This window comes from Passer domesticus, chromosome 7 (genome assembly GCF_036417665.1).
Source record: "Passer domesticus isolate bPasDom1 chromosome 7, bPasDom1.hap1, whole genome shotgun sequence".
NCBI lineage: Eukaryota > Metazoa > Chordata > Aves > Passeriformes > Passeridae > Passer > Passer domesticus.
The window spans coordinates 59295535-59314710 of NC_087480.1; the positions used below are offsets into that span (position 1 = coordinate 59295535).

Consider the following 19176-nt stretch of genomic DNA (forward strand, 5'->3'; position numbering starts at 1 on the left):
GATTGTTTTTTTTCAGTGTCCAGGGACAGCAAACCCAGGGACAGTTCCAGAGGCAGATGCTGTACTTAGACCTGTCTGTTCTCCTGGAGACTCCTCTTGTCAGTGACTCTGATCTAATAACCTGGCACTGCTCTCTAGACCCTCCTGGGCTCTCCTTGTGCTGATGCAGAACTTGTTTGATCCTTCTGCTCCAGCCCCTCTCTGGGAGTGGTTCCCTATTCTTGAATCTGGTCTCTCAACTATCTGACAGTGCCTGCTGAAACCCTTCATTCTACACAAATACACCATTACTCTGAAAGAAAACATGCACACTGAGACCTCTGAGCCCTTTTAGGGTATGACAATTTTAGACAATCATTTGTTGGATCCCAGACTGAACCAGGACTTGCCTCTTTCTGACTGGAGTCTCAGGATCCAGCTTCCCAAGATGGCAAATCTGCTGTTCCCTTCCACCACCTGTGGGGCTCCTGACCCTGATTCACAGAGGGCTCAGAGTTTTTTGATGCTTTCTGAGTGAAAGCTGAGAGTCTGCTACTTACAATGCCTGGGGAAAGTCGTGGTCAGGAGATTGCTGTCAGGAGGTCTCAAAGAAGGTTGAGAACTTTGTGTCTCTTCCACAGCATTGATTTTTATATTTCCACTTTCTAATTGTTTCTCCCAAAGTGGCTACAGGTGGTCTGGTAGGGTGGTTAATTAGTGCTCCTGATAGATTTGTAATTAAGCCATGCTTCTCTTCTAGCTTGTACTTTAAGTGGCCAAATTCCAAATGCTCACATCCCATTGCAGCTCCCATATTCTGCAAACAGCAGGTAAAATCCAGCAAAGAACTGGGAACAGGACTTGAGGAACACATTCAGACATGGCCTTCTCAGCTTCTCTTTTTAACATCACTCCACTTTTACTTAGGTAATAGTAAGGCAAACAAAATTAAGAGCATTTTTTGCTTCCAAGATAATTTTCTCCTTTTTTTCCTTTTTTTTTTCTGCTTTTGAATTTAGAGGTTTGAGTGCAAAGAGAGAAAGTCAAAAGTTTACAGTAGAAGAGGTAGGTACTAGTCTTGCTCTCTATTTTGCCCTGGGGAAAATGGCAGGATTTTATAATGTGAAAAGTATTGTTCTACTTAAAACAAATATCAGTTGTCCAGCTTGGCTGGTTAATGTTTAAAGCTAATATCATTGCCAGCTTCTTTCATAAGACTGGTATTAAAAAAAAAAAAAAAAAAAGATTTTAAAAATCCTTTTGTGCGATCGTGAAATAAGAGTAGGGGCAGATGAAGAAATGAACTGAGTAATCTATAGTGTGTATTTGTACCATGTCAGCAACTCCCAGCAGCACTCCTGGCCCTGGTTTCCTGTGCAATGTGCCAGGTCCCTGGGATCTGTCACACCATACACCACAGAGAGATGATGAGTAGAGGTGGTTTTGCTGGGCAACTGACCTCCAAGTTTTGCCCATAATAATTTATTCATGTGGCTGTACCCTAAGACATTCTAATGCCAAACATACCTTGGGCTGAAAATTGATGCAGCCCATTGGAAAAAATACCCACAGCCAGCTCAGATGAAAAAGCTGGACCTGGCTGCTGCCTGAACATGGGGCCTCAGGAGGTGCAGGGGGTCACAGCAGTGAGTTAGTTCAGCCCCAGAGCATCCACTGTCAGAAGCTTTTCTCAGAAATGCAGCTTCAAACTGGTTTTAATGGCAGATATCCAGAAAAGCTGCTCATACAAGTGCAGTCGCTGACCTCTTTATACCCTGCCTGATCTGTTGCATTTCTAAAATACAGCAGAGTAAAACAGGGGTGTTTTAAATAACATTTTAATTGATGTGTTCTAACTCTTTTAAGAGCCAGTATCTTCCTCGTCTTTTCCTTCTCTAGATGAATTTCTCTTTATGCCAGTAAATATAAACTACTTCTGCTGCTCTGGATTAATTCCTCTTTATACCAATAAGTATAAACTCATAAAATTGAGTAACTAATATTATCATGAGTCAATCTATTCTTTTATTAAAAATCATAAGGTTTTTTTTTTTTCTTTCAAATACCTTTCCTTCTTTAGCAAGGAAAAACAAAATCTAACCATGCAAATGTTTAATAAATTCTGTGAAGTTTTACTCAAATTGATTCTTGTTAGATATAGAGCTGGGTTGTGCAGTATATAGTCCCAGTGTATATCTCACCTGAAATATTTTTTGAGATGAAGCAATCAAGTTGCCCTTGGAGTGTGTTTTTTTTTTTATTGCACATTAATCACATACCTGGTTTGGCCTCTAGTTTGTAGACCAGTTAATGTTTTATGGAGAATTTAGAAAATTAGAAATAGTTCTGTATGTGTGTCATTCACATTTTGCTGCCCTTCTCACACAGGTTACTACTTGGAGTAAGAGGTAACAGAAGTCCCCAAGAACTCATTTGTGTCTCCTAGTTTTAGGCTGTACTGAGAGTTTTGTCTGGGAGGTAATTAATACAGGGATTGAATTTTCCAGATCTCTGTGGTATAGCCTTGGCAATAAATGATGAGGTGCATATTCAGAGAGGCATTCATGGAAGTGTTTTGTATCCTCTAAGCCAGACTTCTTCAGCTGCCTGTAAACAGGTTACCAAACCATCCGTGGGTGGGTGAGCTCAGGCAGAGCCCCAAAGTCCTCGTCCTCTCTCTGTTGTTGTTGTCACTTGTGTGACTTCCATCCTTCCAGTGGGATAAAGTGAGCTCTGTGCAAGAATTCTGTGGTCTGGTCTTAATATCATGGCAGAGTAAATCTGTCACTGAGGATGGCTCAGGGGATGCCAGCCTGTCACGTGGGGCAGAGCTGGTGACTTGCCCACCACGAGCTATGCAGCTGCATAGCAAACCCATGATGGCAGGGGACCTGAGCTTAAAATATAAGCAAATAAATTGCTGGCAGTGTACGACCTGCAGGAATCAGAATTTTAATAAATTTTAATTTCCTTTGTGTCCTGAAGTACATTTCTTGTGTTTCGAAACCTTATTTTCTTAAATGTATCTTATGTCAGGCTGAAGCTAGAATACTGTTTTGTGTTCAGTATGTAATTACTACTACTAATAGACATACTTTAAGAAGTTGACTTGGTGCACCATACACTTAACTTAGAAAATAGCCTCCAGAGCTATGGGGAAGCTTAGTTTTAAACCCATTTAAAGCTTGAGAAATAATGCCAGCATGGCAATTTTAGAGTAGGATCAGTTCACTGAAAACACAATTTCATGCCCCAGCTCTGCCCAGTTTATATGTGTGTGTGTATATATATCTATATGCCACCAGCAAGTGCAGTTATTAAATCATACATTCAGTAGCTATTACTGTGACCTAAGTTTGAACCAGAAACCTAGAAATGAAACATTCTTGGGTTTCCCTTTGAGTTCTTTCCTTTTTTTTTATGAACCTCTTTCATTCTTTGTCAGAGAGCTGGGGTCGAGTAGCTCTATAAGACCCATCTGTCAGCAGAAGCAAAATGATACAGTTTTCTTAATGCAGGATTTTATGCATCCATGTAAAGCCTCTGAATTGAATGACTGTCAGTATTCTCAATCCACAGTCAGTCAGGATCTTTGGAAGTTAAAAGTCAGCAAAAAAGTTAATGAAAGTATTTGACTTGTCAGTGATCAAAGTCCAGAACTGTAAAGAGCATTTATTAGTTGGTGACTGATATGGTGCTTTTCCTTGTTTCTTTCTCTGCTCTCTCCATTAATGTCTTAGATCTTTTCTTCATACCTGTCTTAGCCTAACAAAAGCAGCTGTTATTCTGAATTTCTGGCTATAGAAGCTGATAAGTGAGGTGATTTTCAAACAAGTTTTCTGACCTAGCTTCTCCTTAGCAAATAATTACCTTAAAAAGTTTTGACTCTAATGTGACTGTACTCTAAAAGTAGAATAAAGGATTAAACTTGCTTTCATGGAAGTGAGTGTAAGTCAAGAATAGTCCCACAAAAATTATTTCCTCTCTCTGTGGCATGTTGCAGGTAAATAGAGAAGCTGATAGTGATTGCAGAATGCTGCCACATATCAGAAGCTCAGTATTAAAAAGCAGAAATTAAAATGGCAGAAGATGGATATAGCAGTCTACCTTGTTAATATAAAGATTTGCTTTTCAGGTAATAGCCAAATTCTCCAAATTCTCTGTCCGTTTTATTGAAGGAGTTTGTGTGAGCCTACACCAGCAACAGATGGTGTCAACCAGGGAAGAAAATTGCTGAAATTCATACTTCACAAAACTGCTCTCTCCAGCGTGGTGTGTTTTATTTTGTCTTGCCTCTGATTGCCCTAACATTTACATAAAGCTGAGGAGGAAGCACAAGCATGTGCCTGATCATCATGGCTGGCCCAGGAAAACAAAGCTAAGTGAAACAAATCTCACAGTGCCACTTGCTCATTTGATGGCATGGCTGGGTGCCAGGTGAGGCTTGTCTCTGAAGGTCTCTGTTCTGTCCTGTCCTTGAAGCCAGGGACTGTCCTGAGAGCTGAACTTGGGTTAAAGACTCCTCTGATTCACTCACATGAGCTGTGCATTAGCCTCTCCTGCTTTTTTTTTTCCAGGTAGACTTTTATAACTGAAATGGAATTTTTTGCCTGCCTTTGTTTTAAAGGGAGAGGCAAGTGGGAAGGACTAATCTAAATTAAATACATTACAGATCTCATATTAATGCCATTTAAGCAGGTCCTTTCTTAATTTACCTTAGTTCTATATAGCCTTTTATATTTTAAAAACATTTTTCATTTCTGTGGGCTGCCAGATGTGCTGCTGATACCTTCTGATCTTAGGTAGTTTGACACTGATTTTCCCAGCGCACGCCAGGGTTCAAGTCTGGCCTGTAACTCATCCAAATGATCTATTCATAACAAAAAGTGCCTTCTGGCAGTTGCACCACAGCTGAATATTGTTAAACTGAATTCATCCTTTCATTTGTTTCTGATTGCTCTATAATGTTTACATATCTTACATATTAGTATGATCTTTTATAAAGCACACGCTGAGGTTAAACCCGCCCAGAGAGAACTTTATTTCCCTTCTTCTCCCTTTCAGAAGGTGTGGAACTCTTTTTTTTTTTTTTTTTCTCCTGTCAAATGAATAGGAATCTTGGAACTGCTTAGTGCTCATTTCATCCAAAGCAGTGGGGCTGAGCAAGCAGGAATGTTTGTGGTGGGGAGGCAGGGAAAGGTGACATTTCCTTGCACAAAAGGTTTGTCCCCCATCCCCAGACAGAGTAACTGTGAGGTGGAATTGCCTGTCTGGGTGTAATCCCTGTCTGAGCTGGCATCATCACCCATGAGGGCAACAGTCCCTGTGTGAACACGTTCAGCTGAAATATTTATAGATGCAGCTTATGACTCAAAGTCTGAACAGGTTCAGATTCCTCTCGTCTTCTGTCTTCAAATTCCTGCTGCATTAATTGTGCAGAGATCACTCTCACCTCTTGCAGAGGATATCCTGTGTTTCAGTTTCACTCTATATAAAAGATAATAACTGTTACTATGTCTCACAGTGGGAGTGTGTCACAGGAGGAGTTTCAGTTCAATGGAAGGCAGAAAATCTTAGGCTCCCTTTGAATTAGTATTTTAACTTCCAGAGAAGGATGACATCTCTTATTTGCTTTAAAAATAAAAATCAATTGCCCATAAATCTGAAACACATGTTGTTTTTCTACTAAAAAGATTAAGGATTTTCTTAAGCTCATTAAAGGAAAAAAAAATAATGACATTGATCCTGCTATATCACCATAAGAATGTCTGAAGGCAATTGAAAGCTGTAAAAGATACATGGTGTTATTGTAACCAAAATAGCCCTGAATCTGGAAAATTGTGCTTTTCTTCTCTTCTAGGTTCTGCAGCAAACTTTGCACTGTTTCTCCAGCCTTATGCCTCTGTCTAGTCATGTGTTTTGGTGGGATTGAGTGGGATGTATACTCAAACAGAATTAGGACCTTTTATTATGAAAATACAAATGCCAGCTGCTGCGTGGCTTGAAAGATTTAATCACCGTCCAAATATTTCAAGGAGGGGAAATGGAAACCATTTGCTGTTTCTGATGCATATAGCTACAGGAGGATGCTCACCCTGTTGCTTCTCAAAGATTGTGTGTCTGTTTTGAGGAGTTTGTTATTCCCAATTTTCTTCCTTTCCATGTGTATCAAAACCCAGAGTCTGCAAAATGTGAATTAAACTCCTTAAGTGAAAGGGGGAAATGGGAAATCTGATTATGCCCTATCATCAGCAAAGCCAAGCATGACAGCCAGTGTTCTTTATTAAAAGTTCCCACAGCAACAAAACTGATAACCAAGTGCCCTGCTGGCTTTATTCATCAGTGTGGCAATTCCCAACGCCCTCGTTTGCTCCGTTCATGTGTTGAAAGTTTGCTGGAATGTGTACAAATGGTACTGTGGTAGTAAGAGGATAGGAAGGTCTCAGTGTAATGTGAGAAGAGCCAGCATGGAAATATCCTGTCCTAAATTCCTGTGAGTGTCCAAAACACTAGGCCAGAAGTACTGGCTGCAGGGAGAATTTGGTCTTTTAATGAATCTAAACATTTTTACAGGAGAATTTGGTAAATCGTGGACTAATGACAGAAAAAAGGTGTGGGTTTGGTTTTTATTTTATAAACTCTATTGCCCTTCTTGATGTTGAGACTTCCCCCTGATTTCATAAAGCATCTTGATGCCTTTAATATCCTTTGGCTACTTGTTTTTTCTGGTGACACAGCATTTAGATTTTAGGCTTGATCCCTTTGCCTTAACCAGATTTTTCCTTCAGCAGACTGCAGAACCCTGCAAAGTTCTCTGCATCACAAATATTTTGAGATAAGCCTTCAAACCCCAGGCCCCTTCTGCCCTAAATGTACCTTGTCGGCTCCTGGGACACTGTGCTGTGTCCATGGCTGTAGGGTGGGAGTGAGTTGGGATGTTTGGGTTCTCCCCATCACCAGTTCAGAGCAGATACTGACTGGGGACTTTGGCCACATGCTGTGTTCTCAGTAAGGTCAGTGAAGTGGAATTGGTCTAAAAATCAGCTTGTTTTAGGATTTGCTTTTTCTTGTGCTTCATTTTGTTATTGAAATCGTAAAAGAAGGCTTGCCCCATCGAGGTGTTGAAAACTCAAAGCTGTATTAATTTGTAGTTTTAAGAGAAAACAAAACAAAACCAAATGTCTTTGCAATGTTTTTGACGTAGCTTCGTCCACTTGGAGTCATAAATGCCTTTGTAAATTCAGTGCAGCTATTCTTGCTCTTTAATGGGTTTAGTCAGCCAAAATCTTGCACAGACACACAAGACACGTGTGTACACATACATCTGTAAGGAAAGTAAGTCAGGGCATCAGAGCTGATAAGGGAGAACCAAGCAGGATTCCCAGATTTGTTAGATGCGTTCCTGAGAGAAATCAGCATTTCTTGACACTGTGGTGATGTATTTTGAAAAACAAATTTTTGTTGTTTTGTTTTCCTACTTAACTTCCTGACAAGAATCAGCTGTACTGTAAGTTTATGGCTTGAGCAGACTATTGTTTGTGCAGAAACCTCCCTGCTGCTGTATTTACTAAACATGTGTGATGCACAAATGCCAGTAAACTGCATCTTGGAGCATATTCCCTACTGGCTAGTAAAAACTGCCTTTAATGTTCAGCCTGTTTAAATATAGAGAGAATGTGCATCAAGTTTAAGAGGAACAGGCCTGAATTTTTAATTATTCTCAAAACTGTTTTGATGTAAAGTCCAGGCTTTATTGAATTCAACAGCAAACCTTGAGCATCCTTCAATGGGTCTAGAATTTTGCTATTGAAGAGCAAGGTCTAAATACAAAAAACCCCATTGTCCCATTGACTAAGACCTCTCTTTTTGCTCTTCAGCATTGGAAACAGACTGATTTTGTTAGGGAATTAATTATTTTGTATCCTTCTCCACTAGTAGTTCCCACCTTCTAGAAAACAACAGTTGCAGATTTAGCCATCATCAGTGGGAAGTGCGGCATAAATCATGGGATAGTAGGACTGCACTGCTGTTCTCTTTTCCCAGTGAAATCACAGCTGTGTCTCTCTTGAGAGTATATACGTGGTCCTGGAAGAGAAAACATGGATCCTGCTTCCAAGAGAAGCCTGGCAGGGCGTGGATGGCCTGTGTCCTCCAGCCCCTGCTGCAAGAATTCCATGTTCGACCAGTGGGGTTGAATTAGTCTTTGGAGCGAGTCCTGGGACCCAGGTCCCACCATCCCAGTTCCTGGTGTGTCTGGGCCTTGCTTGCAGACTGGACAGGGATCTGCTGAACCAGGAGGGAAGTGTAGAAAGTCTGTCTGGTCTACTGAAAGTGAAACCACTCTGCAAGAGGAAGGAAAATGCCCTCCACCCTTATAAACTGGTAATTTGCATCTTCTGAAGGACAGAAAGGAAATGAAGCAGTGTCTCCCACATCCTGAGTGGTCTAACCACAAAAGCAGGGAGTGCAGGGGACAGGCTGTCACTGTGCTGGGGCTATTGCTGTGTGAGTGGTGGAGCACTGCTCAGATATCTGCCTGATCTGCCCTCACAGCTAGGTGTGGTTTTTGTAAAGCTAAACCTAACTAAGGGGCAGAATCTGGTATTTACCCAGGCATGTTTGCTGCTGAAGCCAAGCAGATGCCAGCCCAGGTGTGCAGCCTGCACCTGAGGCACCCCACTCTCCTGGCACTGTTGTGAGGGCACTGGGGCTTGGGCTTCCACTGCCAGCATGGAGCTGATGGCAGCTCTCAAGGGACACCACTGTCCTCTGTCAGCAGGATTCCCTCCTCATTCTGAGCTCTCCAAAAGTACAGGATGGAAAACTTCTGTGCTGATTACAGTGCCTGTGTTTGCTCATGACAATCAAGCAGAGTATTGTATCCCACTACTCACTCTAAATAAGTCCTTTTTCTGGAGAAATGATCCAGTTTCCCTCTCTGTGTAAAATACAGGTCGTATTCCTGAAATTTCTTACTTTCTGTTTGTCCAGACCCAGCTGTTCTTCAGTGGGGATGAGTGGGTTGTGGGCTGTGTCTTATCATCTAAAAATTATGTAATGGGGGAAAACATTTTCCCATGTTTTTTTGGAGTAAATTTCTACCTGTAAATCTCCACTTCTGTTGGTGATTCCAGTGGAGAAGCAGGAATTGTCTTGGTATTGGGCTCTGACAGCTGCCAAGCTTTAATTGTGGACTTCCTACTTTGACAAGCACTTGGATTCACTAGAGCTTTCTGTTGCTTTTCCAGGTCAGTGAAACCCCCATTTTTGTGCCTGGTGTTTGGGGACCGTATTTCTCTGCCATGGTACCTGGATTATGGTTGAATGAGGGAGGCCAGAGTGCTACAGGAAAACTGGTGAGTGTTTGGAGACTGGCAATTCAGACCTGAAACATCTCCATAAGATCATGGGATGTACCAGGCTGCTGAAAGCAATTAACAATTAGATGAGTGTTATGTGTGTTATGTAATACTAATTTGCATAGAGATAGGGGATTATTTACAGGGCACGTCTTCCTTTTATGGTGGTAGTGATGATTATTGTAATTACCTTACAGGCAAATTGGCTTCATTCTTTGCTTTAGCAAGAGGCTGACACAGACTTTAAGGTGAAGAAAATGATACATATTGTATTATATAGATCAGTTGTGTTCATTGATGAGCATAAATGAAAGATAGGGACAGAGCAGTAACATGGTAACATATTATTCCATCATCTCAGTTGTTTCAGTGAATACAGTATTAGGTTAATTTAATTTACCAATAAAAATTAAAGCTAAGCAGAGTTCACTAAAAAATGAATTTTCGTATTTACGGGAAGGCAGTCAGAAATAAAATATATCAAATTAAAAAAAAAAGCTGCATGTACACGACAGTATTTAGGCTTGAGTCCAAAAGTGTCAGCAAGTCCTTGGTGACTGCTTAACCCTGGGGTTTCTGGATCTCCTTGTGTTAATGCCTTGTGAAGGCTGACCTAGAACAGAGGCTAGACAGAGTTAAAGAATAAAGCAGGGATTTATCAGAGGCCTCAATGGACACACCTTGGGCAGCACAAGAGCCCAGCCAGGGCTGCACCCAAGATGAACCACAATGGATGGCTGGTCATGGGATACATTTTTATAAGTTCTGCTCCATTTGCATATTGGAGTTAATTGTCCAGTTATAGCTTCAGGTTATGAAGTCCCATCCTTCTTGTTTTTCTCTCTTCAGCTCATGCTGTTTGTGCTCTTGGGCTGAGATTTGGATCATTTGTCCTTGGTGCCCAGCTGGAGCAGGAATTGTTTTGTCTCCCTGCTCTGTGCAGAGCTCACCATCCCCTCATGTGAATCTCAGAATTACACACTAATGCACAGAATCTGAAAAATATAAAAGCCAAAACCTGAGGCATCAGTGTCACCTTGCCCAACCTGTGGAAGCTCTGGCTGCCCTCAGGGCTGAGCTGCCCTGGAGAGGCTGCAGGAGACAGCCCCAGGCCTGTGGGTGTCCCTGGAAAGCCCCAAGTGCAGGTGGGTTTGGTCTGTCACAAACTGCAGCTGTGATCACTCCTGACTCAGCACCACCCATCTCTTTACAAGCCTGGAGATGGGAGTGCATGGCCAGGAAATGCACTGGGGCATTTCTGCATTTAAACATTCCATATGGAACAGTCACTGAGTGAAAAGCAGAAATCCTCCTGGATCAGGAAGCCCAGACACACCCCAGGCTGAGCTGGGACTGGGGATCCGTCCTGAGCTCTCTCCTTGGCCACACCAACCTGACATTCCTCTATGTCACAGCTGCAGTGGCACAGTCATTCCTCCTCCTGCAGCCTGGCTTCCCACCCCACTTCCAGCCCATCCTTAGCATTGTGGTTAAAAACTTTTAAATTAATAATTGATAATTTTTAATAATTGCTTTTGCAGCAGGTGGGATGTGTGTGCTTTACATTTTTCAGGTAAAGATTGGGCCAGGACCATAAAGTGTCCCATTTTACAAATAACTGCTACAACCAGACATAAAACTAAATAATGTCCATATAAAATAATAAATGTATGCTCATAAAATTACCAGTTTTCAAGGAAAATAGCAAATCTTGTGTGCTGCTTTGCGAGAACAATTTTGAGAAGGAAGTTTCTGTGTGCTTAATTCTGGACAGGTAAATACACTTATCTGAGTTCCAGACAGGATACAGGCAGTCAGGAGTTTTTCTTGGCTGGCTCACAGTGGTTCCACACTTAAAATGTACAATGAGAATTAAGGCATTTGAAAAAGATGATTTTAAAAATCCTTTCCTTTCTTGGACCAGAGAACAAGGTGCTCCTGAATCGTTAAAGAAATTACTAGGAAAAATGAAGAGTCTTGTTAGGACCCACAGCAAAAGGCAGCTTGAAGTACTGTTAGGAATATTAGGGAAAGTGTCTCATTAAAACATTCTTGGAATATCCCCTGTGGTTTTCTTGAGGTGAACAGAAGACACATAGGGAGCCATGGGAGGAGACACTGCTATGTGCACTGTGCAGGGTACATTGCATTTATTATCTCTGTCATTTCAAAGCTCCTGCTTTCTCACACCTAAAGTCTTCTGAAAACAAACAAAAAAAACCCCAAAAAAACAAAACACATATTTAGGAGTTCTTTCCATTGCTTGATCAATACCCCAAGATGAATTATTTCCATAGTATTTGAACAGTCTGATCAAACTTCTTAAAAGTAAAGCTGATCCCTTTAAAAATCTCTAATTTTTTGGGGATAAAAGAAATTTTTTGGGGGGCTGCAAAAAAATCAGTTGGATCTTGAAAACTGTTTATATAGTGCCCAAATGAAGGATTAAGAAGTCCCTTGTTCTGCAAATTCTTGTTCAGTTGTATATTCAATGGGGTTTTACACTATATTTTCAAAATTTATAGGAAGAAATATATTGTACAGTGGAGACAAAGGATGGCATGACATCACTGCGAAATGTGAAATAAAAAATAACAGAAAAGGGTTTCTAGATGCATCCTTCATGTGGCCATGGCTTGAATTAAGGGCAAACTTCATAACTCCTGTAAGAGTTCTGTGTAACAGTGTTTTCAGAGCAGACACCTAGATATGATGTTTATTTATAGATTTCTTTCTGAATTTATGAGCTGCCCCTGTGTTCTGCAGAGATTCTGCAGGATTGCAGAATTCAGGCCTGAGCTGTGCTCCTGGTGCATGCACACGTTTGACCTCTGTCTTTGATGCTGCTCTCAGGGAGAGCAGACATGCATTATTTTCTTTGCTGTGTTCACATGTGTATGCTTCATTATGTGGTTCAGGACTAGACTCATGCTGTTAAGATTAAATACCAATGTGATTTGCTGTCGATAAGTACTGCCAAATATACTCAGTGCTCTTGAGTAGCTGTAGTTTTGCCTCCTTAGCTTTTACTGTCACCTCTGATGGGATATTACCAAGAGGCCACAAAACCTGCTGAATTATTGCCTTAAAAGCCCATATTATTCTACCTGATACTTTGTTTTGTGAGTAATGGTAACCACTCTGGAGTGAAAGGACAAGCTGATTTATAAATTCAGCATAAGACAGAGCTTATATTGATCTTCTTTTATAGCAATAATTGCTTCTCAGGGTATACATTTTGTTTCCTGCAATGAATGCACAAAGCATCTATCAGGATGACAACACACCTTGTGTTTTATCATAACAGTGTGATAGAGAAAGATGACATAGGGACTTGGGCCAAGAAGATGCTTCTGGTAGAATTCCAATAAGGATATCCATGCAGAATGGGACAGATTAGAGGACATGCAGGGGGTGCTGGACAGGAAAAAAGTAATTCTTTCACCTTACTCTCCTGACTGAGGAGCTGCATGCTTAGCATTTGGCCTGGGTTTGGTGCAAGGTTGGTTGTTTTTCTTACTGTTTATATGCCAAATCCTGAATTTCAGTGGGAGTTTTGCCATTGGCTTTGCTAGGACTAGGATTTAACACTTTATGAGTAATTTAGAAGCTCTCTTGTCTTTTTTAAAGCTGTAACACTGCCTTTCCTTTTTTCAGGACTGAATTTTCAAGATGCACTCATCCTCAAAATGTTGCTTTTCTCTTTTTCAGATTGATCATGTGGTGCGAGGCCACGTCGCCTTCCCAGAATTAGAGGCAAAGGCTGAAGCCAGGTCACTGTTTTATTCCTTTATCACATACCTGCCTTACTGACTGAGGCACACTGTATTCCCAGCAGTGTCCTCATTCTCACTCAGGGGAATTAACAGTCTGATAGTGGGCTGGAAGTATTTACAAAGACTTTCCAGGTGATTGCTCATAAATGTAAGGTTTAAACTCCCCTCAGATACCTTTGGCATATCTAAGTAACCATGTTAACTTCTTGCTTTTCTATCCAGCCCAAGGTAGTTCTTGATTCTGTAGCACCAGCCCTGTTCAGCAGACCTCCATGCCTTGGGCTAACAGTATGTCTTAATTTGTAGGTGAAATAATTGAGCTCCTAGGATGGGATGTAGCTTAATTAGGAATATATTATTCAGTATTTTTGAAACAGTCATCTAAAGGAGGGTGTAGCCAAACTCCTGTTTGGCAGCACAAATAGAGAAACACAGGATGAATTTTCAGACAAAGCTTTAAATGGAGGGGTGACTTGGAGGTAGCTCCACTATTCCTTGAACAAGAGGCTCTGTGTGATGTGGAATTTGAGCTTGTTCTGCTTTAGAAGTGGATGAAGACAGTTCAGAGACTTCTGTCAGGCCTGGACTTCCTCAAGCTTTTTTGGCCTGGATTCAGTCTGAGATGGTTCATATCACTCCCAGAGAGGACTTAGCTGAACAGTTGGGCACATTGGATGAAAATGTGATTCTTTTAAATGTCTTTTTCCTCTTTAGATTAAAGAAAAAAACCCAGTAAACTTGGCATTTTCCCTTCAGTTTCTCCCTCTGGTCTGAGAGGCAGGGCCAGTCCTGATAGATGGATTAAGCACGTGCTGTTACAGAGATATTTTCAGTCCTCCCTGGGGAGATAAAGCTCTACCTGGCTTCTCTGGATGACCCTTCCTTGCCTTGCAGGGCCCACTGCCTTACTTGTTTGTTAAGAACTTCACCAGGATTCCCAGAAATGTACTGGACTTCATTCAATATGAAACAGATTCATGCTTCCTAGAATTCTCTTTGTTGTTCTTTGGAAAAGGAAATCAGGAAATAAATGCATCTGTGTATGTTTGGAATAAAGATTGAACTGGGTCTTTTTCAAAATTCTGGCTTCCAGGCCATTTTTCCAGTGCCCCCATTTGAAGCACTAGCATAAGACAAACAGTTTAGTCTGTAATGCCAGGATAAACCATCTTTTTTTTTTGTGTTGGAAAAGTGCCTATGGAGTAGCCTACTTGTGTCTGCTGGGTCTGATACTGAACTGACTGACCACAAACAATGCCACAGTGCAAAAACTGAGATTGTGATGTGAGCAGGACACTAAACACAGAATATTGGCAATAGAAGTCCATGTTATCCAAGGGGATGGTATCATAACTTTGGATTTGAGTCTCCTGCAGTTAGCAACATGGTGGAGAATAGCACTGATAGTAAGAGTTGTAATATTTTTATAAAAAAGAGTGATAATATTTTACTAAGTTAATTTGCTCAATGGTATTTTTGTAATGCTTTCCAGGTATCACTCTCCTATTGAAACATTGGTATTGCTATAAATTTGCTAAACAAGTCTCATATTAATTTTCTCATCTTCTGTCTCCCTGTCCCTCTCAAATACTTGTTAAATTAAAGAATTGAATTTCAAAAAAAATTCAAAAATCAGGAACTTTGAAATTTGAACTTGTTTCTTTCTTTTTTTTTTCCTTTCTATTTTTCCATGATTCCCCAAACTTCAGCCTTATCCTGGGTACAAGTAGCAGCTGCTGTTGGCCAAAACTCTGGATTGTGTGTTTTTCTACATTAAGTCATATACACAGAATAAAAATAATCAGAGAATCACAGAAGGGTGTGAGTTGGGAGGGACCTTAGAGCCCACCCAGTCCTACCTCTGCCATGGGCAGGGACACCTTCCACTATCCCAGGCTGCTCCAAGCCCTGTCCAGCCTGGCCTTGGACACTTCCAGGGATCCAGGGACAGCCACAGCTTCTCTGGGCACCCTATGCCAGGGCCTCACCACCCTCACAGGGAACAATTCCTTCCCAATATCCCATCCAACCCTGCCCTCTGGCAGTGTGAAACCATTCCCCCTTGTCCTGTCACTCCTGGCCCTTGTGATTGTCTCTCTTCATCTTTCTTGTCGGCTCCCTTCAAACATGGTATCTTGTTTTGGAGGATTATTGGTGATGATAAATTATTTCACTGGAATTCTCAGCAGAACAGATCAGAGAATTTGGTTTGTTATGTTTAAGGATATTTTCTGTGTGGCTGTAGGAATTTGAATCTCTCCAGCAATTGCAGATAGCTGTGGAGGGGGAACCAGATGAGAATTCCATACTTTGGTATGCAATTCCATGTTGCCTTTACTTCCCATGCTGGGTGCAGTGAAGTGTTAAGCCACATGCATGTCTGGATCATTAAATACACAACATCAGAGGTCACAAAGCCTCTTGCTTCTTTGCTCTCACCTTCTTCTGCCACCCCAAACCTGTCCTCTCTTTCTCCTGAGGCTGCTAAGAGGCAGGTTTGGAGTGGCAGGTCCCTGCTGAGCAGCTGATCTGGGGAGTTTCCCTGTGCAAACTCTCCTTTGCCCCCACCAGAGCAGATTTCCAGCTGTTTTAGCACCAGTGCAGAAATTTGTGGTGGCTTGGGAGGGCGTGAGAGGCTCAGACAAGCAGCTCTGACCACTGCTGCTGAAGGCCAGGCTTGTGCAACCCTCCCAGTCCTATTCCTGGGTTCTTTTTTACCCTTCTTTTACTGGAAGTGGAGAGGGTTGAATTACACAAGGATTTTCTGGACAGTTTAAATGTAGCATTTGGTCTATCTGATGGGCACAATCTGTGAGCACCAAAACTTGGGTTTTTTCAGGGAATTGAGTGAGTTGCAGAAATTATTTGGTCATCACTGCTCTGTTAAATCCTGTACAGGTAGATTAGAATAGGAAATTAAAATAAATAATATGATCCTTTTTGCTTTAAATTTTAAATGATTCTGTTTTCTAGAATGACAGTTTATAATCTGATAGAGAGGGAAAATGTCTAACTGGCAGCAGAGTTTGTGTGTCCTTTGGCACTCGGTGAAGTGCTTTTTTAGGGCAGAATTCCCTTTCCTGTAGCTCTCAGTGCCATTTCCTCATCTAAAGAGATGTCTCCTGAAAAGAAAGCATTGAAGTTACACACAAAACATCCACCAGCAATTCTGGCATCTTCCTAGCAGAATATAAGAATCATATTTGGCAGTTCTCTGTGTCTCTAGGTGGTTTAGAACCTTTTTTTTTTTAAATTTAGAAATCAAAAAATTTAGGATTTTTTTTCGCCCCTGAAAGATACCTGCTGGCATCTCTCAGATTAACCTCTGGTTGCTTTCTGAAGTCGTGTCCCAAGTATGAACACAGCTCTGAGCAGCCTTGCATTGATTTCTTATTCTTCCACTTTCAGCACAGTTCCTTTTTCATGGCAAGAACTCATGCTCAGCTCTGCAGGTCAGAGGCAGCTGCCACTGATACTTTCACAGAGAACTGAGTAGAAAAAGCTCCAGGAGGTGATGGTGTTATACTGGGTTAAACACAAAGGTGGTAAAACAGGCTCTGGCAGGTGTTTGAGGGATTTTGCTAGTCACTCAGTCCAAATGTAGTGCCTTGAACCCTTATCTATATTTAGGAAAAAAATAAAATGTGAAAAGGTGTGGGGGAAAGTGTAATTCCAAGGTTATGTGAATCTTAAGCATATTTGGCTCAACTTCAGCCTCCTTTTGTTCAGTCCTTGTGTTCTGACAGAGCTGCACAAATGGCTAATCCTTGTGAGAGCAATCAGCCAGGATGGAGAGGAAAGGAGAGAGAGACTGGGATGTCTGGTGGTTGAGTGAAGCTTTCCTTTTTTATCCTTCCCAACAGTCAAGCCATGATTGAGACTGGAATTAAAACTACTTTATCCTTAGCATGTACTGCTTGTAGTGGAGTCTTTAGGGATGGAGAAAACAGGGCCACTTTTACAAGAACAGGAAAGAAATGATGGTGACCTCCAAATTATCATAATTCGGGTCCAGGAAGACACATAAAGCACATTTAAAGGACGTGAATAATGATGTAAATTAGTTATTTTAATGTCTTCCAAGTGTACTTCATTTTGAATGATATCCTCTGATAATGTACACATGGTAAGGTATAATTGAAAAAACATGCAGCTGAATGGTTGAATGCAAAGTATAAATATACAGCTGCTAGTGGGTCAGAAGTCAAACTAGTAAAGCATATGCCAAATTCCCTTAGGGATCTCATTAGTGCATGATTGAATATACATGTAGAGGCTAAATGAATATCACTGTTTGGGTCTGCAGTGGATGAGACAATGACTAATCAATTGTAATTAGGGTTAGATGCTATTATTGACCCACATGTCTAGAATTAAATGCCTCACTTGGAGATTTCCAAGGAGTTGGAAAATATATATGGGTTTGTTTGTGATAGGATGAGTGTTTGAAAAAAAAAGATTCTGAGTGTAATTGCAACATTTTTTAAATGGAATGTCACTAGAGTCATTGCAAGCCAAGGCACTGAAGAATTCACCATTAGTCCAGGAAAAAAGTCTGTTGGATATTGTGGAGTTGGGTGTAGCATCTGAACTTAGATACAATCATATTTAGGCCCATGTTGGGCTCCTCCCTAAAATAGCAGCCACTAACTTTCTCTCCTCCACCCTTAGTGCTGCATTTTAATCATAACACACACTGAAATAATTATGGTTTAAAAAAGGAAAGCTGTACATCCAGCGCTATTGATTAATCAGAGAAATTTTTAAACATTTGCAATGGAATTTGGTTTTCATTTCTGTCTGGAATCCTCTTTACTCCTCCCTCAGCTGTGGGAGAGGAGCAGCAGCAGCCCCCAAATCTCAAACAGCTCTTAGGAGTCAGTGGACAAGCTCAAGGTCCCATTACCTCCCCTCATCCCAGGAAATTAAGGAATTCTGATAGCCTGTTGAGCCCACATGCACAGAGATATCCCTGCAGTGCCATGGCCTTGGCAGACAGTGGGATTTTGCTGTTCTTTACTGGGGTTTCTGCATTTGGTGGTGGTACAAATGTTTTATGTTTGAGGAATAACCTCCCCCCTCTTTTTCCAACTTGTTTTTCTTGCAGTGCTCACAGTATATATACATACTTGAACAGTCACCTGGATCTGATTAAGAAATCTTTGCCTGTGGGTTTCCTCACTGTTGATTTACATGTTTGGCCAGATTTCCATGGTAACAGATCTCCCTTAACAGATCTGACACTAAAGGGCATGGTAAGAAACAGCCTGTCTTTGCAAAAAGGTCAATACAGGGTAAAAAGAAAAAAAAAAGAGTTTGGAAGGAGCTTTTCTTCAATTTTGAGTGCACTCCTCCTTAGCTATTTACACTGTCCCAAAGGATTTAGGTTTCTTGCTGTATTGCTGATGTTTCAGTAGAAAACCAGAGATCATTGTACTTGAGATATCACTACAGCCACATTAATTTTCTAAAAACTTGAGGAATGTTGTGTGTGTGCAGGTACCTTTCCTAGGAATCACATTCACAGCTCTTTCTGCTGTTATCTCACCTGTGAGATAACAAATCTTACAATTTGTTGCAATGAATTTAAAGAGAAATTTGGGTGAACCTGTCTGGGAAAGGAATGAAATATCGTGCCCATAGGTGGTTGATTTAAGCAGCTTTTCAGCCCAACTTTCAGAGTTTGGTCATTGCTCTTCCTTTGATTTACAGAGGTGGATCAGCTCACTCACAAGCCAGGGCTGTGCAGAACTGTAACAGAAGGGTGTCATAAGAGTATAATTTGGTGATATCAAAATACCTGGTGATTAATGCAAAAATCTCCTTCAAAATGGGAAATTGTCCTTGAAGTGTGCCTCAAGCTGCTCACTAGCACCAAAATCTGCTGTAATTAAGGCTGAGATAGGAAAGGCATAAGCACTTCTCCATGGTTTAAGCCACAAATGAGGCAAACATTAAAAATTTAAAAAAAGGCCTGTATATTTTTGGGTCCTAAGAATACCTCCATTATTTTATGAAAAAATAACATGCTGCAGCAAAATCAGAATTTCCTTGGTATGATG

The 19176-nt window shown here is 41.1% G+C and overlaps 1 protein-coding gene across 14 annotated transcripts in view; it reads left to right on the forward strand.

Moving 5' to 3' along the window:
• FGGY (FGGY carbohydrate kinase domain containing) overlaps positions 1 to 19176 on the forward strand; it is a 135435-nt gene that overhangs the window by 74721 nt on the left and 41538 nt on the right. For all 14 annotated transcript variants that reach the window (XR_010366598.1, XM_064429017.1, XM_064429014.1 and 11 more), the window contains 3 exons: positions 9228 to 9335; positions 13050 to 13111; positions 18222 to 18369. Coding sequence is in view for 13 of the 14 variants with exons in the window: in XM_064429017.1 (XP_064285087.1) it covers positions 9228 to 9335; positions 13050 to 13111; positions 18222 to 18369 (318 nt within the window). In the remaining variant the exon portion in view is untranslated. The remainder of the gene's footprint in view (positions 1 to 9227; positions 9336 to 13049; positions 13112 to 18221; positions 18370 to 19176) is intronic.